The sequence below is a fragment of the Seriola dumerili genome, unplaced genomic scaffold, assembly GCF_002260705.1.
Source record: "Seriola dumerili isolate Sdu_G_001 unplaced genomic scaffold, Sdu_1.0 BDQW01000291.1, whole genome shotgun sequence".
NCBI lineage: Eukaryota > Metazoa > Chordata > Actinopteri > Carangiformes > Carangidae > Seriola > Seriola dumerili.
Window position 1 is genome coordinate 6,912,637 of NW_019174546.1, and position 26,871 is coordinate 6,939,507.

At 39.6% G+C, this 26,871-nt stretch overlaps 3 protein-coding genes across 6 annotated transcripts; 1 reads left to right on the forward strand and 2 right to left on the reverse strand.

The window, feature by feature from the left end:
- Positions 1-99: 99 nt before the first annotated feature.
- On the reverse strand, positions 100-4,884 carry LOC111231146 (dual specificity protein phosphatase 22-B-like). Of its 2 annotated transcripts, XM_022758158.1 has the most exons (7): positions 4,696-4,884; positions 4,183-4,216; positions 4,003-4,085; positions 3,226-3,275; positions 2,084-2,158; positions 603-774; positions 100-504 (listed from the first exon to the last, which is right to left on the reverse strand). In XM_022758158.1, exons 1-7 carry the CDS (start codon positions 4,714-4,716, stop codon positions 370-372), a joined length of 570 nt encoding a protein of 189 aa, XP_022613879.1. In that variant the 5' UTR covers positions 4,717-4,884; the 3' UTR covers positions 100-369. The 2 variants fall into 2 exon arrangements, with proteins under 2 accessions (XP_022613879.1, XP_022613880.1); XM_022758159.1 differs by lacking the exon at positions 2,084-2,158.
- A 2,604-nt stretch (positions 4,885-7,488) lies between these two features.
- Positions 7,489-14,033, forward strand: ripk1 (receptor interacting serine/threonine kinase 1). Of its 3 annotated transcripts, XM_022758314.1 has the most exons (11): positions 7,489-7,592; positions 7,887-8,049; positions 9,310-9,466; positions 9,633-9,770; positions 9,851-10,082; positions 10,255-10,404; positions 10,750-10,826; positions 10,968-11,043; positions 11,209-11,823; positions 11,935-12,075; positions 12,649-14,033. In XM_022758314.1, exons 2-11 carry the CDS (start codon positions 7,889-7,891, stop codon positions 12,948-12,950), a joined length of 2,049 nt encoding a protein of 682 aa, XP_022614035.1. In that variant the 5' UTR covers positions 7,489-7,592; positions 7,887-7,888; the 3' UTR covers positions 12,951-14,033. The 3 variants fall into 3 exon arrangements, with proteins under 3 accessions (XP_022614035.1, XP_022614036.1, XP_022614038.1); XM_022758315.1 differs by lacking the exon at positions 11,935-12,075; XM_022758317.1 differs by lacking the exons at positions 7,489-7,592; positions 9,310-9,466 and having other exon boundaries at positions 7,968-8,049.
- A 2,733-nt stretch (positions 14,034-16,766) lies between these two features.
- Positions 16,767-26,656, reverse strand: LOC111231223 (opsin-5-like). Its single transcript, XM_022758261.1, has 6 exons — positions 26,641-26,656; positions 23,033-23,101; positions 21,987-22,149; positions 21,495-21,622; positions 18,985-19,319; positions 16,767-17,405 (listed from the first exon to the last, which is right to left on the reverse strand). The coding sequence occupies exons 1-6, from the start codon at positions 26,654-26,656 to the stop codon at positions 16,767-16,769; spliced, it is 1,350 nt and encodes a 449-aa protein (XP_022613982.1).
- Between the last annotated feature and the right edge of the window lie 215 nt (positions 26,657-26,871).

Genomic DNA, 26,871 nt, shown 5'->3' on the forward strand with positions numbered 1-26,871 from the left:
TAGATCTAGAGTTAGGGTTAGGTTTAAGGTTTAGACACCCACTAATCCACAAAAAGAAAATTAAAGGACAGACAGAAAGACAGATAGATATTTCTCCATTTATTAGTAGGATAATGACTCAGTACACAGTTCACAATATTTATAAATTAGAAAAACAGCACCAGAAACATCAATCAATGAATGCTAAAAATGAATATGTGCTTGACATAATAACGGTCTCTTCCAGTGTTCATGTCCATGATGTCTAGAGGATCAGTAGTGCGCTCCAGCTCATGAGACTTCCAGACAGGTCCAGAATACTTAAGCATCACACAGTGGTGTAATCCTCCATATTTAGCTACAAAAGATGACCATCATCAAAATTTCTGATCAGATACCTCCAGGTGGGGTAGATGCCTGTTTTCCCACCTCTTCACCTTTGACTTTGGACACAAGCAAGTCACGAATATCAGCCTCATCATTGAAGGGGTTGTCCTTATATTCCTTCCGTAGCCATTCTCTGAACTACAGGGGCAAAAAAAGTTTTCTGTTGATAAATATCTAAAGATATTCTCTCCTACTCGTTTTTTTTTTTCCCCCCATGCTTAATTCCCAGGACTGACCTCATCAGCTTGAGTAGCCTCGAACTCCTGGAGCTGGCGCTGGAAACCCAGATTGGGGCCGGCACAGGGCCGGGCCACCCTCACTGCCGCCAGCGCTTCCTGCCAGCCCAGTCCTGTCACTGTCATGATGTAAGCTACTACCAGGGTAACACTGCGGGACACACCTGCCAAACTGTTTGAAGACAGGGATGAAGAAAAGAGACTGAACTGTTAGAAAACATGATTAGCATCATTCTCCCACAAACAATTTAGATACGGATGTAAAGTGCTTTCCATGGAAAGCGCACGCACATGATCAGCTATACTGTATGTTGCACATTTAAACATCATATATTGGTTTTATATACACACACACACACAGTATATATATATATTTATATATATATATATGTGTGTGTTTGTGTGTGTGACACCAGGATACTGTGGCCTATTAACACCTTATCCAGATTTCTGATCATTTTCTGTCATATTGTCACAGGTGTCTCCACTACTTGAGTTAAAGTAATAATAGTTAGTCAGTAAACAAACAATTATAAAAAAAACAATTATTATAAAAAAATATAGAAAATGACATAATCATGATCTATATGCTTAAATAAAAGTGAAATTCAGTGGTTATATAGAGGATGAATTCTATTGTTGCTCTTATTAAAAATCTGTTGCAGGAGCTAAATCCAGCATACAGGAAAACATTAATGCTTATGTTTTCTACGTTGCATGTAAACATAATACTGAGAGTGTGAGCAAAACTAGACCCAGAACCAGGGTAATGATTTGCATGTAAACAAACTGTATGTGAGCAAGAGGTTGACAACACCTCACCTTAGCCCAAAGATGCCCAGTGATAAATATCAGATTAAATATCTACAGTAGGTGGCACTCTAGGGAAGACCAACCAGACCACAGACAGTGACAGGTAGAAAGGCAATAAGATAAAGAATTGTGGGGTAAAACAAGAGCACTTGAATGAAGATGTTGATTTAAGACACTTTACACAATACATATTTCAAACAATCTGAATTCTGTATCTGGGCAAGTAGCGTGAAGTGGACAAACCTGTGTCAATGCAAAACTTATAAATAGCTACTTGTTCCCCTGTATTTCTGAGAAGACCCTCTGTCTAACCAAATATAACTTTCCCCTGTGCACATATGATCAGCTACTCTACTACACAAACACAAAATGTGGTCAGACTTGTTACTGTACTCTGTTTTAGGAAGTTAAAGAACAGGCTTATCATTTTTATCTCCTCTGTGCAGCAGTTACACATGGCTGCACTTGTGTACTTGGTTGAGTTGTTTTCAGCTCTACATGAACACTGTACATTTACATCCAATGTGTCTATGATTGTATTATAAGATAGACAGAGGAAGTATGTTTAGTTCAGATACTTCAGCAGCGTCTCTCGTTTCAACAGCCTGTGTCAATGATTCCACCTTTTCAGGTAAAGAGACACAACAAGCAATCTTGCCCGTGCTCACCAGTGAACGAGGCAGCCCTCTCCTTTGAGGCGAGACTCGTGCATGAACATTATACTTTGTTTAAAGTGCTGAGTCCTGTGGAGCATAAAGAAAATGCTTGTTATAATAGGTCATGACCACATTATGAGAACAAGAACTGTAAGAAAACCTGCACTACTACGTGCTGTTATTTTGTCTTCACACTTCACAGCCTCTGCACGAATCTGGTGGATTGGATTGGTTGTGTACATGTGAGGTTTTTTTTTTTTTGCGCATGGTGTGTGTGTGTGTGTGTGTGTGTGTGTGTGTGTGTGTGTGTGTGTGTATGTTTTTGCACCTGACTTGTCAAACCCTTTCATTTCTCATCCTGGACAGATCAGGACGAGGGTGCGCTCATCTCAGGTTTGAGAGACTTAGTGTCATATTTCAGATTTCAAACACCACAAACTGAACCTACTGTACGAGGCATGAGGCTACTGGGGCCATAAGGGTGACAAAGGTATTAGCGGGCGTGTGTGTGTGTGTGTGTGTGTGTGTGTGTGTGTGTGTGTGTGTGTGTGTATGTGTACACATGCATGTGTGTGTTCATAGTTCATATGTATGAGAGAGTGTTTGGAGGGGGTTGTGTGTATAAATAGAGGCTCAGCACCAACCAACGTGCTAAAACTGCAGAACTGAGCTGCGAGACTTCCTTCCTGCTGAAATATGAATTCGGCCATAAAAGGTGTGTGTGTGTGTGTGTGTGTGTGTGTGTGTGCGCGTGTGTGCGTGCGCATGTGCGTTTTTGTGCACGTGTGTCTAAACCAGGGTATCCCTTTGTGATACATGCACCACCCTTCATTTTCATTTTCCTTCTCTACTTTTTCATATTACATAAAAACAACAGCATGTATGTAGTGTACATGTCATGTCAAAAAAAAAAGAAAAAGAAAAGAAAACGATGCACCACAAGCTGAATCCAGTCGTGTTGCTGTGGTCTAGTCAGAGAATAAGTTCACAGTTGAATGTTGAGCTTGTGAAAGCATATCATTTACACGTTAGCTTGAACAAAATGAACCTCAGACGCCCACACAGTGCAGCGTCAAATGGATGTGGTACTCTCTCTTTGCCTCAGCCTTTCATTGTTCTGTATCGGTTGCTGTGCTGCACATTTCGGTACTTACAGGTTTTGTGTGGGCAGGTCCGCTGCCGAAATGCAGAGATAGGTCATCTCCTGAGGGACAAAAGTATACTAGTTACCTGTCAGCAATCACTTCCTCTAATGCACTGAACACAAATCAATATACAGCAGGAAATAATGACCACAATACATGTGTGTGTTGCTGCTCATGGTGGACACAAGCTGTGCTACTGTATGTGAAAGAATAAAGGTGGCCGATTGGCAGTCACATTCGTGTATGTTCTCTTTTCTTAAAAGAAAAAAAATGGGAACAGAAGCTGCTTTTGTACTTGCAGCTGTTAGAGAAACTTTACATCATAATCAATAACCTAGAAAAAAAAATAAAATAATAATAATAATGAAGTGAGACTGCACATGTCCACACTGGCAGAAACAAGAACAACCGCCTACTCTCAAACCCACGCAAAGCACACCACTCAGCACACTGTTCAAACCAACTGGTGTTGACAGGCATTTTTCATGATACTCCAAGAATCACGAGGAAGAAACTCCCATGCTTGTTGTTCACTCACTCAGGATTGACAAGTGTTCGGTCAGGAAGCAGCACTATTGCTAAGGCACCTCTTCCTGAACAACCTGACAGACTGGTTTACAGACTGGTTGTCAGAGCTCAACCCATATGCATTGAACTAATACACCAAAAAAAGGGTCTCAGCCAATCAGATCTGTTCAGCCTCATTTTGCTGGACCACTCTGAGAAACTCAAGACGTGCACAGCGAGGGCAGAAATGTTATAACGTGGAGATGGAGAGCTTCTCACCTGGAGGATGGGGGCCGCACTGTCATGAATGGACAGGATGTGTGTAATGTTGTTTCTGGCTAACTGTTCTCTGTCTCTCGCATCTGACATAAACAAATGACAGCACAAGCAAAGACCATGAGTTTGTGCAACCGTATTAGAACCAAATCAAAAATGACATAAAAAGACACCTCCACGCACCTTTGAAATTTCCCAGATATAAATCAGGCAGGACCTATAAGAAGAGAGAATAATGAAAGTACACAACAGGAGCATCAATGATATAATGAAGTGGTACAACAGCTGAGGCAGCTTGAAACAGCTGAACAGGATGACACCCTGAAAATATGAAGTGATAATTAGAAATAATGTCCCATGGTTCAAATCAGACCCTGAGGTCATGTGACTGTAAAAAAAAAAAGAAAAGAAAAAAAGGGAAAAGAAGGGTAAATTTATACCAATGAAATATGTTGCATGTTTTTAGTTAGGCCATCTAAGTTACGAGGGTTCATGTTTAATTCTTTTGAATAAGACACGTCTAAATTAACTGAATCAAACAAATGAGAAGTCAAAACTTATTTTTATTTTTGATGAACATCTCCAAGACAACAGAAGATAATAACTAGCCTTATCTCGTGCTTATTTCCACTCAACACACCGATGGCCACTCGTGTGTGTGTGAACTCCAGCGCATGCAACAGATGAAAATCATACCTTATTGATGCCATTACCCATGCTGACAGACCCAGCCTGAGAGACAGTGGTGCAGAGAACTACCACGCTGTGGTTCCGCGGTGTTTAAAACTGCTTAAATCCAGCGGTTTGTTGGCTTCTTAAACCCTCTGTAAGGGGCGCAAAGGCAGCAGCTCCGCGTCCGAATGAGCTGAGCACTGCTGCCCAGGCTCCCGGTGATGAATGCTGGGAGTTGTAGTTTGCTGATATGTAAGGAGACCTGCTTTTGTCGCGTGTGTGTAGACACAGGTGAGGTCTACACCCAACCTTGGATTTGTAATCACATATGATGCTAGAAGTATTCATACCCTGGCCCATGGCCCAGTGACAGAAAGTACTAAAGTTAGAATCTGACTCTCCACATACCAGAGCAATATTAGCCAAGCCCTGTGGGAATATTATGGGACTATACACATAGTATATACGCATACCGTATATATAGTTAATCAGGAATACAAAGCCTACCATGAAGTGGGATGGAATATAAACTCACTGTCAAAAAGACTGGGGGATTTCTCCTTGATGGAAATTGGGGATACAAAATATTGAAATCTTAATATTATTATTAATAATAGCCTATTATTAATATTATACCCAAAATGATAAAAAAAAAAAAGTAAATAATTATTTAAAAAAAACAGCAACTTGGATGTGCAGGACGTAAAAGTGACTAATTCTCAGAGAAGTTGCCTCACAGACCCAGAGACAGCGGCCTATTCACAAGTTCCAGGGGATATCGTGCATCTGCCTGCATCTGCCTGCATCTGTCCAACCCTGTGCAAATGAAGGCAAATCAAGAAGTAGGGAAACAGTTCTAGTGGCAGTGAGGGCATGGGGGATCTCTACCTTTCCTGCAGCCTGGATGATTACCCTTTCTACCCCCAGAGCAGCAATTGGGACTTGATACCATAGGGAAAGGTTGTTCACACACCATCATTGGCTGAGGGACCTGTATAACAGGGGAAGGGTCACTACAACTACCAGACAGATACATCAGTACAATAACCTCCACTGAGAAAGAAACAGATACTTGTGCCACTGAAGAAAATGACCACCTGGACATGACTCTACCCTGGGAGAGTTCAAGTACTGAAGAAGGAGAAGACAGTGTAACTAGAGGAACTGTGCTACATGAGGAAAGTAAACTACACTGGAGAGGAGCATTGGACCATCAACCTCCTCTGAGAAATGGCAGGCAATCCAAGACCTGTGGATCTGTGGCACCAGGCCAACAGTGTTCACCTGTGCTAATTCTTGTGGACTCAGCTGGATGACTAGCTTGTATTTTTGTCATGATTGGAGACAAGGCAGACTGCTTTACTGCAGCACACCATCAAGTCCAGGGTGGCACAACCTGCAACCCCAACATCTCCTCTTAAGGCAGCTGAATAGAAAACCAGCAAGACAGCTGGTGCAGGCATTAAGAAGACAGCTTGCATGGGCCGCTAAACTGCTGGCACCTGGCAGTTTGTACTGATAGCCATCACATTAACAACATCAACAGGAAGTACTGCTACCCACCACCCCACATTGACACATTTACACAGGCCGCACATTTACACCGCAGGTGCTAGTGGGCTTAACTTCCTGGTGATCTGTTGTTGTTCTATGTGGGTCAGCATGTGATTACCAGACTACAGCTTGAATGGAAAGAGGTGTCTGCAGCAGTTTTGCAAGATGACCTGGCCTCTTATATCATGATGGGAACTGGAAAAGTATATGAACTCACTGCTGACATTCTCACCTCAATCTTCTCATTTCAATTTCAGTTATAATATGAATGATGAAACATTCGATCTAGCTCATTTCAAAATCAGCAAAACCATTTTAATTGTGGCTGGAACGTAGTTTACATGTGCATACATAACATATCTGTTGCTTAATACTCTATTATAGTGAACGGTAAACTGTAACCTTGTCTAAATAAATGATTATGATTACCGGCTTAATAATAATTTTTAAAAAAGGAAACAAACAATAATGTAAACCGGAAAAGTGAGACAATACAAGACAGGTAAATATGATACTGCTTTGTTGTGGCTTTAGTGTGCAAAAGGAGGAATTTCTAGTGTGGGTGTTCACAGATAGGCTGCCCAAAATGTAGGCCTACATGTCATTCATCGCCCACGCTGTCAGAGGCTACAATTCAGGTGGTTTCCCGCTCTAGTTTCACAATAACCTTGTTTTATCAATGAACTTGTTTTTTTCCTCTCTTTTTTCTGTCTTTTTTTTTTTTTTTTTTTTTTTACACTAAAACATGACTTTGGCTGTGCTGCTTTAGCTAGAAATGAAATTAGTTTGTTGTCCTTTATCACAGTTTGCTTCCTCATTCTTTAGGTTCTGTAAAAGCTTTGGTCTCTCAGATGAGAGTTGCTGTGTAGAAAACTGTCTGGATGTAAAGACAGCTAACACAATGTATTAATATGGCCATCAAATTTCAAACTGGAAAAGCTACAGTCCTGCTGTGGTTGTTTAATCTGCGATAATGCATTTCACCAGTAGGTGGCAACAATGCCACACGACAAAATTTACAATGGTCCTCTTCCAGAGTAATTCTGTATCTCAAAAACCCATTTAAAATGGACAAAAAAGTCTAAAATAAAACAAATTAATATCATATCATGCATTTGTGTTTTCTTATCCAAGTGTTTTAGGTTTTTTTCAGCCACAAAAAATCTGAATCTGCTAGCCGTCCTGCATCGTTTCTGATATCGACTTTTATGGCTGTTTGTAGTTTTTATGTCGCTTGACAGGTTTTGGTTTTGAACGAGTACGTCGAGGAAATCCCGGAACTACAAAAACAAACTTGTCCTACTTGGGGTTTTCAGTCCTTTTATGTCACTGTTTAGTCCACCTTTTGTCGGCAGTGATAGCTAATGGTGTGTATAACATTGTTTTTATTTAAAGTGAAGAGTTTGTTTAATGTTACGAGGACGAAGTTTGTCTTGTTACCGAAAGTTTTGGAAACGTTAGGCGTTAGCTTGAAGTTTACACCTTCAGTGTGTGTTTTGAATGTTCTGTATGGTTGAACCGCTGCTTCAGTCATTCAAATTGGCTCCTCGGTATATTTGCATATGTACATTTGACAGCATACAGATGTTGACCACTTTGTTATGAGTTTATCTGAACTGTCGTGCCCCTCGTTCTTATGTGTTATTGTGACTTCTTACCAGGGATGGCCACGGCGCCACAGTCCTCGCTTCATATGAGGTCGACTGATCTCATCAAAAAAGAGCCTCTGGACTACGGAGGGTTTGGAGATGTTTACCTGTGCTACCATGTAACCCTCGGCCAGGTGGTGTTGAAGACTATGTATACGGGCTCTCTTCGCAACGAGTAAGTTCTCTGTGCCTCTGTTAGTACGCTGGGTATTCCCCTTCGCCCTAATGGTAACTTGAATCATGTGTCTGACAGGACACTACAGCCAGGCTCTGCATACAACTTAGTGAGACTAATTTATGTTTTTTGAAACCATATAAAACGTCAATTTGCTATTATATGACATAGATGGAAGAATGCTCTTTGTATAGAAAAACGTGAGCCTAGTTTGGTATTACAGCAACGGGTGTCCATGATCCCCAGGGGGTGCACTAAGGGGCAAGCACTGATGTCTATATCATATACTTCCTTTTTATGTAGACCAGACAAGTTGGTTCATCTGAAAGGCGGATTTTGGTCCAACATCCGTTTTTCAGACCAGCATCATCATCAACAACAACTTTTTGGTTTATGTTACTTACATTTACAGCCCATCTCCTCAAACCCTGAGTTAATGGGAATATTATCAAAATCGCAATATGGCCAAAAGCGAAATCCAAATCATAGGATCTGCAATTTTTTTTAAAGGTAGTAAGGTAAAATGTCTCACAACATACCATAAATGAAGCATTGTGGTGCTACAGAGATGCCTAAGCCTACAAATCATGCTTTGGTACAAGACCCAACAAAAATCACATCATCATCAACATTTCAATATTTTTTCCACTGGAAATTAAATGCAAAATTGACCATTTCAACTGAAACTGTGACTCATACCGCAATAGCAATATCTGAAAAGTATGCACAATATAACTTTTTTTTTTCTTCTGCATATCATTCAGCCCTGTAGTTCATATTATTGTTGTAGCCTTGACATGGGATATGTGGTTTCACTTCCTGAATTCCTATATGTACTGTAAGGGAAGAAGCAATACAGCGTTTTCTTTCCTGATACTAAAACCTAAATTTAGGTATAAACTTATACCAAGTACTGATCCAATACTAGTAGCCTACTCTTTCCTCCTGAATTTAACATCTGTTCTTCACTGTATGGAAATAATTGTAATAATTTCTATGTAGGATAACAGTGGGGCGCTGATTTCTGTGGCGATGAAAACTGATTCAGCTTGTCTGAATTATTGTAAATAACAACAGAAACAATTACTTTTATAAGAACACTTATTCATTCATTTATTTTATGTGGATCGGTCACATCATGACTGATATCTGATCCGCTTAAAAAACAACTCAGCATGACACAGCAAACTCGGCATGATGCAGGTTATGCCACTTGTCTGGCAGATATATGGTTCTCACTATGTTTGCTATACTTTCCAGGGAGAGCAAAAGGTCACTGCTGGCGGAGGGGAGCATCATGGCAAGTCTGAACCACGAGCGAGTGGTGAAGCTGCTGGGTGTTATCATGGAGGATAGAGACTGCTCGCTAGTTATGGAACTCATCCCCAGAGGCAACCTGCTGGTCATGCTCGAAACGGTCAGCAGGTTTAAAATCTGTAGTCGGGCTGACAAGGGAAAGATGAATTCATGTCTGTAACACCTGTAGTTCTACTAGTTTTCATCCATAGTTTGCAACCTTAAATAACTCATGGTATTTTCATATGAATTGAAACATTAATACATTATATTCTCCCTGATCCTAGGTGTCTGTGCCAGTGTCCATCAAGGGCAGAATCATTCTAGAGATTTTGGAAGGGATGGTGTACCTCACAGAGAGACGGGTCATACACAAAGACATCAAGCCAGATAACATTTTAGTGGACAAGGATTTTCACATTAAGGTACATTACACACTAAGACCCATGGCATATTTATGATTCTTCCAGTGGTTATCTAAGTATTTTTTCCTCTTGTTATCAAGATTGCCGACCTGGGCCTGGCTACTTGTCAGACATGGAGCAAACTCACAAGGGAAGAGTCTCGCAGGAGGACTCGAATAGGCCAATCAGCTGGGACGAGAGGTGCCGGCACACTGAGCTACATGGCTCCTGAGCACCTGGAGAGTATACACACAGCCTCCACTGAGAAGTCTGATGTCTACAGCTTTGCGATAGTGGTTTGGGTCATTCTCACTGGGAAAGAGCCATATGCAAGTGAGTTGGGATGCCAAAACATGCTCAAGTCCTAGTAACAAAACACATTATATCCATGCATAATTAAACAATGAGCTCTGATTAACTGGTTCAGTAGTAAAACAGCCCCCTAACTACATTAAATAAACCTCAATCAAAGTCTCTTTTTTTTTTCTTTTTTTTTTATGTCCAGATGCCAGGAGTGAAGACCATATCAGCCAGTGTGTTCGTAACGGTGACCGTCCAGCAGTGGACCTAATACCAGAAGACACGCCTGCAGAAATAATTCAGCTCATGAAGAGTTGCTGGAGCCACGATCCACAGGAACGACCAACATTTAAGGGTATTCCTTGTGTGTGTGTCTGTGTGTGTGTGTAACTGTGTGTGTGTATGATACAGTGACAGAACAGGTTATGTTAGAGCTAATGAAAGCATAGTCACACTGTTGTAATTGTTGAATTATGACTTCTTTCAAATTATACAGTCAGAATTTGACGGGTTTTACAATAAATATTAATTCCACAATCTCAAGGTTCATCAGTTTTATGAGCTTGTGTCAAAGAAGGTGTTGTTAGGCATAGATGATTTAAACTTTTTTCCTCAAATTTTAAAGTCAGTAATTTGACCCCCACAGTTTAGTATGCATAGCTTCTTGTCAACCTTTCCTTCCTTTTCCCCTTCCTTGCAGAGGGCTACAACATGCTCCTTCCTTTCTACAAGGAAAAGCTTAAACCACAAGTGGAGGAAGATTTAATTCATCTGAGGGTAAATATATTTTTTAGGGATTTGATGTGCTAATAATATCTTGTATGCATGGTGAAGACATTGAGCAGAGGATTTGAAGTTGAACTATAGACACAAATACAATCGCATTTTGTATTATATCACATTTTTTTTCTTATACAGAAATTATATGAAGGCCCAGATGAACTTGTTGAGAAGATGAAATCTTTATCAGTGACCAATGAATGTTATTCAGCAGGTAAGCACTGTTGGCGATTGTGGTGGCCTAGATGTAATCTACACATTCTAATGCCCACCTTTGTGTGCTGCATTACATTTAATGTTCTAAATGTTCAGAAAGCTTGAAATATTATTCAAAAGGGCTGAGTAGCTGTAATGCTTTACTCCTCTCCTCACCTTGCAGATGGCCCAGCTCCTTTGGTGAGCTCAGACAGAAGTGTATCTGTGCCAGTTGAAGCCAGTATTGAGGATATGCATCACATCCCATATGAGCTATCGGTGGAGTCTCTTCAGACAGATGCAAAGGCGGTTGACAGCAATTCAGCTTTGGATGAGAAACTGCAGCGGGAGCTTCAGTACCACAAATATGGCAGCTATATCTGTGAGAACCAGCTTGACCCTGCTAACTACTACCACCACAACAGCTCAAATCATTTCCTGGCAAACCCCATTAGTGCAGATCAAACTGCAAGACAACCTGAAGAAGACAGACCCTCTGTATCCTCCGTCCAATCCTGGACTAAAGCTGAGCCGGTACAGCCCACCAGCCAGGAAGAGCCATGGCATCGCCCTACTGCTGGTCTCTATGAGTCCATGAACTCTACCATACCTACTCCATCGCACTTGCCAATGTCTTCCAGCACGCCTTCACTACCACAGCTAAACCAGCAACATCCACATTCTCACTACGACCGCCAGCAGTCTTGGCCAGTTTACCCAGTGTCTGATACATCTGCTTCTGACATTGCTCCTGGACATCTCTTGAGCTCTTCCAAGAGCTGCTTGCCACCAGATCCAGGTACGGATTTCTGAATCTAAAGGCCTGAGGTGTTCACAGCTGCTTCTGTCACCTTTGACTGACATGTACAGGAGTGACTGTTAAAGTGTGTTTGCTTTGCGCTATTTCCAGGGTCTGTTTTCATTCAGAATGCTAGGGGGATCCAGATTGGAAGCAACAACATGATGACTATCAGAGGTTATGACCCTTCCCATAGTTTATCACCTGCTAACAGCTTGGCTAACTCTCTCAAAGACGGCATTCAGAAATATGGTAAATCATAACAACATTTTTTCCCTGTAACAGATGTGATTGTATGTCTGCACACTTTTGTGGTTGCTCAGTTTGCAAACACAAGTATTCATTCTGTGGGGCTGCACCTAACAATTATTGTTGTTATTGAGTAATCTTCAGGTCATTTTGGTTATTAATTGTTTTTGCTATAAAATGGCCATCCAAATGGTCCAGATCCCAAAACAAAATCTTCAAATTCCTTGCTTTATCTGACCAACGCTTCAGAACTCATAGATATTCAGTTTGTCATCATCATATAACAGAAAAGCATCAAATCCTCACATTAAGAAGCTGAAATCAGAGTGTTTGGTAATCAATTATCAAAATAGTAAACAGATTTTTTTTTCTAATCAACTAATCTACTAATCCAGAAATTGGCTTCACAAATTCAGCTCTGGTAGTTATTAATTAATAATCAAAAACACACAGTTTTAATATAGTTCAGAGCAACAGTATTTTCTGGTTAAACAAACAGTGCTGCACTAGAAATAATTTCATGTAGCTGCTTGTTTATTTCTACTCTTGTATATGTATCTTCACTGTGTCATTTAGAGGACCATGCTGTGACTGAGGAGCACCTTGATCTGCTGAGGGACAACATTGGGTCCAAATGGAAGCGCTGTGCACGGCTCCTGGGTCTGACCACTGTGGAGATAGAGACCATCGAGCACGACTGCTACCGTGACGGCCTGCCAGAGATGGTGCACCAAATGCTGGAGCGCTGGAAAATGAAAGAGGGAAGTATTGGCTGCACAGTTGGGAAGCTTTGTGGAGCTCTGCTTGGAAACATAAAGGTAGATGTCATCCAGAAAATACTGGACACCTGCAGCTCTTCTTCTTCCTCAATCTCATAAACTTTTTTTCACCGTACAGATGTGCCTAATTCCTCTTAAATGACTTTATAACTCTGGTTGCCAATTCAACCAAAACTGTAAAAAAAAAAAAAAAAAACAGTATTTGATTTTGGTTTGGGTTGTACCAAAGTTTTTCATCCTCTTCGTTCATAATATAGTTGAGGTGAACTCAAATGTGGGTTTTTTTTGGTTTTTTTTTTGAGAAAAATATCTTGGTCTCTTACTCATGATAACCACAGAGCTCACTGTCAATAGCTTCCATGAGGAAATTGTCTTTGGTAGATAATTGAACACTGTCTTGCAGTAACTCCCTTTGATAAAATGATCACTTGGACTCGACTGTTGTGATAGTTTAAAAGCTCAAATTTTCTTTTCAAATTACTTGATGACTTTCTATCAAGCTTATCTTTATGAGCAGAGAAGACTGACAGGGGCCAGGGTTCAGGTTCTTCTAATCATGCGATTTCAAAATCATTGTTAATTTTGTAATTTGCAAGTAAAAATACCCTACATAATTGTTTTTTCTTATTCAAATGCCTTTTACATCGCAACATTATATGTAGGAAATAAAAGCAAGAAATTTTACAAAAGTTATATTTTTACTATAAACATTGTCAAGAATTTGTCTGTCAGAATTTTTACTCTCTGTTACGGTTTTATGAAATACAGTTACTGTAGCTTTTACAGAATAACGAAACCATATTCACAGAGAATTGAATGCTATGTGGTAAACATTTATTCCAGACATCACAACACAGGCGATGTAAGTATGAAGAAGCAAATTGTACAAAAGGATAAAAAACTTTGCAGTGCAGTATTCCATTAATAAGTGTTTGTTATTGTTGTAATCCAAAAAGTCAAACTCTGAGATGTGATGATGGTGCATATTGGAGCTGTGTCGTGCAATGAATGTAATTTCCCCAAATGACAGTAAAATGAAAGTATGCATGAATTAACTAGTTAGCTGCTTGTTTGAGTTGTCAGTGTGTGGACTTCTGATGTAATGTACATCACATCACAGTGAATGAGTGGCTGCACTGTACGTATCAAGTATTTTGGATGACAATATACTTTTATCTTGGAGATGTGTCTTTTTTCTGTTTCATTACAAAAATTCAGTGACTTCATGTACTGGTCGTTACAGTCTTGATTTAGCTCACTACACAATACATGATGAGACTGATATGCAGTATCACAAAAAAGTAAACGCTGTGTACTCAAATCTGGATCTCCTGGAAAGCCATTTTTGACATTTTGAATAAACTGTGTACATATGTTTCTAAAACTCTAACTTCTAAATGTATTTTTCATTTATTTAACATTTTGAGCTAAACAACTAAACTTCAGCTAAACTTCAGTCATGCTGAATATTATTCCAAATTTAGGGTTTCTTCCCAATCTTATATCAATAGAGAGATATCAATATATTGTATTTTTAAAAACATGAACACAGTTATAATGCTGTCACTTCTAAGTCATCAGCTAGACTGATACTATATCACTTCAAGCCACTGACATGACCCACCAGATTGGGCTATAGTTCCAAGTCCGTGTCCACTAGTCGGCACCCAGTAAAATCACCAAGTCTGAACCTGACTGAAGTCTTTTCTTTATATAAATTACTGCAATAGGGTTGAACGCAATGTGTATTGTTTGACCTATCTTTTGTGTTAAGTCATAAATAACACTAAAACTACAATCTATACTGTAGAAAGCTCTGCATATAATTACTATAATAATTAAGAGTTTTGTCTGAATACACAAACACTTACGTTAGAATGTAGATTCATATTCCTGAGTGTAAAAATCTAAACAGCAATTTTTTTTGTCTGGATCATCATCTTTAACTCATCCAAATATTCTCAATGGGAAGACAAATCTTCCCTTTTACTGTTGTCATTGAAAAGACTGTTTGAAATCCCATTTTAATGGACCTTTTAATGGATTACAGATGTGATACCTGGTGAGTTTAATAATCTCTTCACTGAACACAAGAAAATAAATCTACTCATTCCATTAAGGATTAATGATAAGGTTCTGGGACCCAAATGTGGACAGGCTTTCCATTTTCTTAACAGTAATTGAATCCATATTTTATCAGATTTAAACTTGCTGTTACCCTGGCACCCTGTTGATCAATAGATAAAATCTAATTAACTACTTTTGTTCATCAAAAGCAATATGGCTTGTAACATAGGACATACAACAGAAACAAGTAATTAAAAAAAAAAGGCAAAACACAGATATTTCAATTAGATTAAATGAACATTTCTGTAAGCGGCTGAGAAACTGAAACAAAGATGGATTTGGTCCTGAGTACTTGCCCAAATCCCATTTTAGTCATGTTTACGTTATATAGTTGATTAACGCACAATAACAATTACAGACAACATGAACTTAGTGGTCTTTGTCCACTAATGAATTAATTTATCTACAGCTGCATCATTTGGCTTATATTGGTTTGTCTTATTTGTCTTTCCTCCCTTTCCCTCTGTTGTATTGAAATAAATGTCTACAGTATTGCCAGTTTATCAAGTAAAGAAACACTATTGTCATTGTACAAATAATAAAGAATGAATTGAAGTTCTAATAATACAGGTAGACAGACCCTATTGTGCAATGCCATAACAATGGCATTATGCAGCAGTGTTGTATTCTACCCAATGTGTACATAGGTAATTGATCAAGCACCATAAACTATATACCTGCATTTGTCAAGTGTAAACAAGATTTGGGCTGGCATAGTAAAGGAAGTGTTACCAGTATTTGAAATGAGATGGCACTCAGTTCTCACACATTCAGGGTATGTTGCTGTAATAATTAACCAAAAGACAGTCCTCACCATTTAGGCCTGACCATGGATATCACCAAGTGCATCTAATACCCCCTTTCACAATAAAGCAGTGATCAAGGACAAATATTAGTGATAAGTCATCAGTGACTGTCATTCCTTGTCCCCAGCCAATGCGATTCCCTGGGGTTCAAGTCATGTTTTACTAAGATCATCCTAGCAGCAAATGACTCGGTGAACGGTAAAAATAATATCAAGCACTTAATAAGGTCCACAAGTATTTGCACAGCACTTGTCCAAACAAATATGCTGACAGAGCAGAATGTCAGCTTTAATTTGAGGATACCATTAGCCATAGGAATGAAGTAACCCTGAATCTGTAAATATATTTTTGCACTTAACTTTTTTTTCACTTTCTTTCACATCACTGATTTTCGTATTTATGTTTTACTTAGTGTTATTTATACTGATTTTGGAATGGTTGGGGCTAATTTGGAAAAAGGCAGTGTGATGTACTTGCACCAATCAGAATTTAGCAAAATTTGAATCAGAATCTAATTTCAGTTAGATTCTTTTTTTTTTTATATATGTAAATAAATTAATCTAAAAGATACAGAGAAAAACTTTTGAAGTAAAGCTTTCAGGGGCTTTAAAGTGATGTTCAGTTAAAGCAAGATGCATCCAAATTATTGTAAATATTGAAAGTTGCTCTCCATCCAACTTGACCAAGCTGATGTAAAACATATCACGTTTGCAACACCTAAAAAAGATAACAATTGTTTATGTGTTGCAAACAAAATACCTCTCAAATTAAAGCTGTCCCCATTTACTCTCAAGGCTGTTCTATCATATCATGACCAAAGTAATGCATAGAGGGTGACAAAAATAAGTACATGGCTGCGGCCCAAACACTTTGGGAGCACATGATACGTTCCTGAATGAGATTTCCTGAAATTAAAGAACATAACCTGCAAAATATGTCCCAAGACATTCTGTAAACATTATTCTATAAACTGAGAGAAATATCAGGGCCAAGCCACTTTTGCATGCCCTGGGACCATCTCCAAATTAATATGGAGGTTGTCTATTTCTGAAGTCCTTTTTGCACACATGGTGGCCAGCAGAGACTTCTTGTGGCACACACTGTGAGTCTTCTGCTTATGTGTTTGGGGAACTGGTGTGTCCTGATCCTTAGATGAGTCTCCATTAGCAGCTAGGTTAGTGACACCACACATTTGAGGGTAATGTCTGAAGCATTCGAAAGCATCCTTGCACTTGTCACATGTGTGATCTCTTAATGCTATCACGGGAGGTTGAGCAGAAGAGTTGGATGAGGGGAATTGGTTGGTCTGTCTGTGGATTGTGCGAAGTCTGACCCTGATCTCTGGCTTAGAGCAGCACTTTACTGGGCCCTGGAAGCAGAGGCAGCTTTTCAGACATGCGTGGCATAGAGTACCCATATCCCTGCGCATCATCCTGCGGAAGTTTGGCCTCAGCATTAAGTAAATGATTGGGTTGTAGATGGTGGAGGACTTGGCAAACATGGCTGGCATGGCAAATGCCAGAGGAGGGATGTTCTCAATGTGTCCAAAAGCAGCCCACATGGACACCACAGCATACGGACTCCATGCCGCGAAGAAACCGATGCAGACAGCAACACTTAGCTTGCAGGAAAAAGAGCAAAGAAAAGTGTAATTTTTAGAGACACATACTTCAGAAAAACTTTGCCAGTTCTTGTGTTTTTTACATAACAGTACATTCATATTTCTATCAAATTCTATATTTTTCTTATTGTCCACAAATCCCATGAAACGACCAAAACTACGAATGTGTTTGTCTCTCATTCTGGCTTCAGGTTGTCTGTGGCTCTCAGCCATAATTCCGCTAGTTTCTAATGAAGACATAAATCTTAGAATATGGATCATGAATACATACTTCCATGCTTAGAAATCACCAGGTAGCTTCCTAAAGCATCTGGGCACTGTGGGTTTTATCAAACATTAGTCAAACTAGAGTAAATAGTGCATTTGTTAGGGACTTTTCAGCCGTGGATCACAACACATTTGGTGCTCTAGTGAGTATTTACAGCAGCAGGATGGTATATGTGGGACTGATTCAAGACTAATTACGATGCCCATGTTCATGTTCATGAAGGAACATTACAGCTACTGCAAGAGGGTGGCTAATGTGTTTTTAATAGTTTTTGGACGGTAACTGAGTTGTTCCATGTTTTGACTACAGAAGCGAGGTTTGTAAGTAAGACCTATTCATTGTTGGTTTTGGTGCTTTCATTGGATTTAGTGACAATGAGAGAAATATAGAATATCATCTGACTTATCTTTTAAAAGGATAAGATAAAAAAAAAACTATGACTGTCTGGTGTGGCTCACTAAACCTGAAAGACCAATATCAGGCAGATTCTACATCAACTGGTGTAAAGTGTTTTTTGTTTTTTTGTTGTTTTTTGGGTTTTTTTATAAGGCAGAGGGACTCTCATGGAGAAGAGTATATGATGATGACCATTTGTCAGCTAAGGCAGCAGCAGCTTATCCATCACAGTAAGACCAAAGCCAATTTCTTGCTAATGAGAAGCTGCATCACTAGAGGATCTATTGAGGTCACTGCCAGTTTCTTCAACAAATGGAGGAATGAGGAACTCTCTAGAGGGCTCTGGTCTCCTAAGATGTTACTTTGATATTTATCCTTGAACCCCAAACATCACCACCACATTATCTGGATAACCGTGTGGTGTCAGTATGGTTCCAACTGATGGACACTTCTTTCCTTCATTTGTTTTGAAGATTCTGATTCTAACAGATCAGGATCTGGATGTGTCAACGTTAGAGGGTTTGTAGCAGTAATCACAGGTATCAAATACAAAGGAGTCTCGCTGTGAGTTAAGTTTCAGATGTACAGTAGCACTATTTTTGTCTGTGGTTGCGTATATCCTGCATGTAGTTGAAAGAATGCAGTGGATTAATGATACTCTTCTGGGATGTGATTATATGGAGACACGGTAATGATGAGGGCAAGACGTGTGTACAGGTGAAAAGAGACTGAGAGAGTGAAGGAGACTGCAGAAGCAGTAAAGCAAAACTCACAAGCTTGAAATGATTATTCTTAGAAAATGTCATCTCCAGGTCAGTATTTAGACTTCAGATTAGCAGAACGTGTAAAAGCAATGAACAGTATATGAGCCAAATAGAATCTCCGCCATTATAGAAGTGATCACTTTCCTCTTACCTTGACAATAATTGTCTGGATGCTGCTCATGTGTGTCTGCCTCGATGCATGCTGCTCCATAGTCTTGCGGGATGCATGCACTGTAACCAGAATACCCGTGTAGGAGGCTACAATAACACAGCATGGAAGGATGTAGCAGAAGACGAACAGTGCCACCGTGTAAGATCGTGCTGTGGTGTGCTGATTGGACAAGCGCCAGTCAATGCAACAAGCGGTGCCATAAGGCTCTGGTCCATATTCCCCCCAGTGGGCCAGAGGGGAGCAGGCAAATAACAGGGCGTAGACCCATGCGCAGGCAATCAGCAGACTGCCGTGAACAGAATTAAACCTGTTTCCTGTGAAAACAGATCAGGTTTATATTTTATTGGTCATGTAGTTGAATGTTGCTGGCACAGTTGTAATTTATTGATTCGCCAAAAAAAAAAGAAAGTGTGCTACAATAAATTAGGTTATTTGATGACCCTGATTTTTCTAAATTTCCTTTCTGTGTTCCCAGAAGCACTTACTCCACCAACGTGTTCGTACATAGTGTTGACTGACCACATCTGAAGGCTGAAGTGTTTATAGCTTTTTTCAAGGGCCATACTCAAAGGGAGGGCAGCAGCCTGCTCCCACAGAGGGGGAGATGGGCTAATCATTCAAATAGGGATAACGGCACAGACTTTTGAACAGTCTTTCCTGCAAGCCATTCACGGGGTTGCCCTCGCTTGTGTGTGAAGCGATGGATATAGTTGCTAGAAGAACTTCAAAAGCGCAGCTTAAGGGAAGTTCAAATCTCACATACTCACACATACATTTACACCAGCTCTGAGTGGCTGGCCATTATTATGTCTGTTGAAACTTTCTGCCTACTGCATGCATGAGGCATATAAGGCTCAGACGAAACTCCCTAAAACAGAGGACACTGGGTGTTTTACTGTGGCACAAAGAAATCTTCCATCACGGGTCTGATATTACAAGCCTGGATGAAGTTTCCCCTTCTCCCTATAAGGGTCTGCCACTGGATAACAAATCCAGGAATACTGTAGGTGTCACAGTCACAGAAAGATGATGCGCATTAGTCCATATTATCAGTTTGTGAGCCAACATGTGTAACTAATGCAAGCACAGGTCTCCTTATGGTCGATACAGGCAACTATAGCCATATTGTCTATCCTCGCCATTACACATTCAAGAAATAGAAAATATATAAGTGCTTCAGCGTCTGTGTGTTTCTGACCCCACACATTGTTCTGTCCTTGAAGGCTTCATGGGCAGCATACATACCATACTTGCTTCCAACTCAAAGAAAGATGGTCCTTCAATGGGCCTCTTACAGGAATACAGAGAGGAATAAGGGTAAGTCTCCCTCGACCACACTTAGTTGTGTTGCCTCAGTAAACCGAGTGCAGTGGTCACACAACTGCAGCCTGGGCATATTCCAACCAGAGGCAAGCAGACCAGACCTGGTGGGCGTTTTTGTTCAGAGATTTGTCACTGCAGATGCAGAGACGAGTGCCAGAATCTCTTTCCATGTTGAGAGGCAGCTTGGCGGCCATTTGGCTGGAGTGCCAAAGGAATATGGGGTAATTATCTGGAGTTGTTGATTGTCACGCTGGCACAGGTAGACAATGAGCAGTTGGGTGACTGCAGGCCTCTAGTTAGTCTGAGGCAATGGGTGGAAGATAACACCTCTGGAGCAAGAAGACGTGATCGAATGACGGGCGATGTTACATCGGCCTAATACATGCAGACATGACTGTCAGCAAGTTGTAATGAAGTGAGTGCTTCTGTGAATATGCAGTAAGTCAGATACAGCAGTAATTCTCAAAGTGGGGTCCAGGGACCCCCAGAAGTCATTGAGGAGGTTCCTGGGGGGTTCCCAGCAAAAAGGGGAATACATTCATTTTCACTATAATCCCATCCATAAATAACACAATGACAGAATGTATGACTATTTTGGTGATGGGTTTCATACACATTTTGTAATAAAACATCTAAATGCAAAAATCTTATCATATGGGGGGCCCCTGGGACGGAATCTATATGAGGGTCCATGGTCTAATCTAATTTGTAGTGTGGTGTGTGAAAAAGTTTGAGAACCAGTATAACCAGTAAAACCAGTATAAAATATGTGTTGACAAGATATATTTTGTATGTGAACATTTCAACTGATTGATTATGTGGCTTGAAAATAATTAACCTAAAATTGACATTTTTTAAAAAAAAAAAAATTAATTTATGAATAACAGTGCTTGTAATTGAGAATATTGGACAGAAACACTCCGTCTGAGGTCAAATAGAAGGCCCCATTGCACTGCATCAAGCAACATCACAAGTAATGCTTATTGAGTGCAGCCCCTGGACTTGTCAGTCATCAAAGAAAGGCTAATGAGCAGTGCTTCACAGAGGGATTATCGTTTCGTTTTCTACCACAGATAAATCAACAATCAGACACTTAGGGATGTGATGGTTAATCCTGTGTCATTTCAGTGGGCAAAAAAAAAAAAAAATCATCTCTGAAGACTTACCATAGAATGGATAACATACTTTCACAAAGCACACCATGCTTAGCAGGGTCAGAGTGGTCAGACTGCAGATGCCAAACAACATGCCACAAAAAGCGTATATGGAGCACACTGTTTTCCCGTACAGCCACCTGCGTGGGAGGGAAAGGGGGTGTGAGAAAGAGAAAGAGGACGGTGCAAAACAAAGACAGAGAAGAAAGATCGATGAGGGAGAAGGTGAGAAAGGGAAAAGAGGAGAGCAGCATGAGCATTAAACTCCATATCTGTGAACTCACAGGCAGTCATACTGCTAACCATATATAGCATATATATTTAAATGAGCCATGAAATTTGAAAGAGAGTCTGATTTAAAAGCAGTACCTAAGAACATTCTTTCTTACAGCGCACGTGTTTCACATGAAAGTATCCCAATTTCTGGTGGTGAGAACAACCACTTTGTCTTTGTTTCTTTGCTTTGTTACCTATCAATGCTACGGTCTCTGCCGGGTGTAGTACCTGTGGTAGAAGCTTGAAGTTATCGCCATAGGGTAAAGAGACAGGGTCAGGCCCAAGTCACTAACAGCCAGGTTGACGATGAAGTACTCAGCAGGTTTCAGGAGGTGCTTTTTCCTGTAGGATACATACAGCAGTGTGCTGTTGCCAAACAGTGAACATACCCCTGCAGGAAAAATAAAGTGAGAAGTGTCAGGAATTTAGTTTTGGTTTGTCTTAACAAGCTGTCAGAATCATGCTGCATCTTTAAAGCAACACTTCAACATTTTGGGATATACCCTTTGTTTTCTTGCAGAGAATCAGATGAGAAAATACCACTCTCATATCTGTGCAGTAATCATGAGACTAAAGCAAGCAAGCAGTCAGCTTAGCTTAGCATAGAGACTGGACACGACTGGCTGTGCCTGAAGGTAACATGAACATGAATAAACACAAACCTTTACTAACTATTCTAATTACCACAGTAATAAACAGAACCGCAGCAGCAAAAACACACTGACACTGGCATATAACGCCACCATGCGGAATACTCAATTAAAGCCACATAGGCAGTTTAAAGTAAAGCAAAACACAGTGGTTAAATGGTACAGTAAGGCTTCTCCAGAAATGCTTCCAATATCAATGATTGCGATGAAAGTTAACCTGCACATGAATATTTTTCAGTACATGGTCCAGCCATAGAATTAACTGTCAGAGATCTCTTATGTCGTTGTGTTGGAAGCACAGATAATACATGAGCTGTCATGCAGAGGGTCTGTATTACAGCTTTACATGTATCTGTGCATGCCTCCTCACATATATACACATACAGGTATAGACTTGCTGCATATATACAGTAAATAGAGATGGAAATATTGCATATATACATTGGTAATTGTGAAAATGAAATAAAAAATAAAAGTCAAAATGACAAAAGTAAATGTGGTTTATGCAGTTACTCATTTCAACTCACTGACAGTATTATTTATTCTTTATTGGTCTGTAAAGGAATAAAAAAAATTAAAACAGACAAAACTGAACAGGTTTATATTTCTGTAGTCTTTACTCACCAAAAACAAAGTAGACCACAGCCACTGTTATATCCAGTGGCACAGGTATGTTGGAGAGGAATGCAGTGTCTTCATCTATCAGCCCCATCTGAAAACAGTTTGTCAAGAGCAATGTTTAAGACTATTGTAACTGATACTATATTAGCTTTGCAACACTTTGCAAATCAAATCATTTTACCTCACAGTAAGGTACTTGAGTAATGAGTAGGTGATTTTTTGTGACCTTTATGTATTGCAAATTAGTGCTTTCATGTACTCAGAGCTCTCTTGTGTTGCTTGGCTGTTTGCAGTGACAGTGTTGACCTTCTGCGGCATTGTTGGTCAAAAGATTTGTGAACATGAGAAATTTACTTATGGCGCGTGTAATTCCTCCTTTCCGTTGTGAAACCTTATATTCATGTGGAGAAAAAAAAGAAGAAAACTTACATTTATACACGTGGAGATGATCTGAAAAATTTGTGATTGTATTAGTCTTTTCAGTACCATTAACTAATATGATTTACATGTATCTCTAATTGCAAGGACTACTACATGAGTATGTGTTTTAATTACCCATGTGATCACATCATCAACACTTTGTGTTTCCATGTCTTCATTCTGCTTCAGCAGCTAAAATCAGATGGTGACGGACAGACATAGATCAATGGATGACATGAGGGTCAATGAACAAGTGGTTTAACGATAATTGGTGTGCTGTTCCCGTGGTCAGACACATTGCTGCATTTTCAGTAAGACGAATCTGCATACCTGCAGTATTTCAGATGCTACCACTGAAACAGACTTTCTGAGCCAAACACTAACATGATTCAAAAAGGCAGCTGTAGCCTACAAATAATAACAGAGCATTGCCAACTGTATACATGAATATAAATCCTGGGATTTGGCATGCTTTCTTCTTTCGAGCATGCACAGCAGTTCAGAACACACGTTTTATACTTGATACAAGTGTCTGACTTGTAGACTGAGATTTACAGTCAAGGTTATTACTATAAAACAGGCCTGTATTATTCCCCACAGAGCATAAATGTCCTTTAACCATTCAGAGAATACATTATCATCTTCATAATCGGACTTAGTCTGTCACCTTCTGGTTAGCTATTGGCTGCTGAACCCTATTTGCTGTATGCATAAACACAGTCTTGCCAGAGGAAGCATGAACGTGTAAGAAACAAGCGTTAGTGAAACAGAGCAGCAAAAAGCATTTCTTGTGATGTGGTCTGTGCAGGTCAAGGTCACATTGCGACACCCGAAACCAAACAATGAATGCCTCAGCTTTTACAGACCAGATCAACAAAACAAAAACTTCACACAATTGTTTGTCTTTATTTGTAGGATGTGTCCATGCCTGTCCAAAAATGACATTTTGAGATTCTTACTTTCTACACTTTGGTATATTACATCAACTCTACTTCAAATTTTAATCCATAAATGTGCTCATTTGTGTTTGGTTTGGTGTTTAAGTAACCACCAATGCAATCATACAGTCTCTATAGAGTAAATTCTTTTTTCTAGATAGTATCAATGTATGAAATTAATGAAAATGTCCCGCTCTTGACCCTCTGATTCCCTTCACACGAGGCAGTATATAGGTGATAAAGAATCCCCATTTTAACAATCAGTATATTACAGGTATACCTCACACAGCCCACAGCACTGTAGAAGTTGCTCATAAGTCTTTTTCTTAGTTGTAATTTTGAGTACGCCAATTAAACTGAGTGGCTCCGTGCGTAAAGGCGCAAAACTCATCCAACGCCCTGTGTTACAGGCGCTGAATTAGCTCCAAGAACACATTAAAGCCCTGTGTGCTACTGTTGGTTGGATGTTTGAGAGCTTTATGGCTGTAAACCAACTGAAAAATGCATATGGTATCTTATAATATAGATTTAATTAGCGCCTTTGACGTAATTTATATATAAATTGCTAGCCTACCACCAAGTCTTATCTGATGACAAAAAATACCTTACCTCGTCGAATAAGTGGTGAACTACCTAAATCCGCTTCTACCAAAGCTATTCTTGATCCGATTAAGTCCCAGTAAGTTTCCAATATTACTTGGAAACCTTCCCGTGTTGGCTATTTCTGCCTCCAGATGAAGCCTCAGAGATGTTCCCTCCTCTCTCAGCAGCGGTCAGAGGCTGGATACGAGCGTACTGTGCGTCAGTGTAGACACAGAGGCAACACGCTTCATTACAATGATCCGGGGCTTCAGGTCCCGCAAACTGTGAGCTGCTCCGATCAATTAATGACGTCAATTACAAATGAATTCTCTCTCTCTCTTTTTCTCTCTCTCTCTCTCTCTCTCTCTCTCTCTCACACACACACACACACACACACACACACACGTAGATTTATTGTTGAGTCTTTCCTTGAACATTGTATTGTACTGCAAACATAATGTCTCAAAATATTAAAATGCATCTTTATTTAGTTGTTTATTTTGTTGTTGATCTTGTTCCTTGATAAGGAAATGTGTTTTTGTTAGAAATCTATTTGTACACTCGCCCTTCCAACCCCACCACACTCAGAAATGTTCCAAATGCTTTGCTTTGCCATTCTCAACAGACTAAAAAAACAAAAAAAAAAACAACAAAAAAATGACATAAAAGACCTTATGATCATTTCAACTGGAATATGAGAGTATGTTTGGGATACTCACAATATGAAACCCACATACATTTTTGAAAACTCAACTATCAGATACACAACAGTTAACATAATGACGGATCAATAAATTTACATGATCCATTATTGGTAATCTGCCAGCAGCAGTGAACACAGCTGCTGATAGTAGGCTACATATTTCTGAGAATAACTGTATTTATCACAACCACAGGGATGGTGTTTGAAACGAAGGTAAACAGAAATTAATTGAAAAGGTGATTTTGAGAGAAATCACTAAAATACATGAGTTTCCACCGTCACTGCAGCTAGTTTTCAGATTTCAATAAATGCACATCTAAGTGTTTTGAATGAAGCTTCCCTTAAGTAGCTTTGCGCTAGATGCAGTATATATTCTGTACAGCAACACCTCATTCCAGAACATTTATCATATTTATCACGCTACAGTGACACATTTTCTCTTGTTTTGTCTCTGTACTTTGGCACATTGGATTTTAAAAGGAACATAACCCCATATTGGTCACATCAAGTGGAGCCTTCATAACCTTATATATATGCTTTCCTCCATTTTTTCTGGAAATATTCAGGAGCATAATATGAAGGCTGCTGTTCACCCGATACATGTAAACTCTCAAATCAAAGCTGAACGTCAGCACTTTAACCTTAACAGAGCCTAAACAACAAAAATACATCTAAGTCCAAATATCTGCACTATACACAAGTGAAACATTCCAATCCAAGACTCAATCTTTATGGCTTTTTGTCATCTTCTGCACATTTCTATGTAATCCAGCATGACATACTGTAATATTTAATCTTTGGAAACCTTGTAATCTTTACTGGAATTTAAATTGAATTTTTTTTAGTTTGAGCAACCTTGTTCCACTCACACGAGTTTGTAATAATGGACTTGCCAAAGGCTCCCTGGAGATGAAATGGTTAAATCTGAATCTATATTGCCTCAGCAGTGTGGTGCTTTATGGGATGACTGTGAATTCCTTCCATGTAAACGTCCCTTTCAGTAGCATGAGTTACACATCGTGTGCTGCTTTTAGTTACAACTCGCCATTGTGAATCTCCCACATAAACATAAATGAAACCAATCAAGGTGGGTCAAAGGGACATATGGTGGCACTTGAAAATTAATTTTGAATTTGTCTCAGAAAATGCAGGAAGGGAAACAATCCATTTTGTCACACCTTGAAAGCAGGGATGAATTA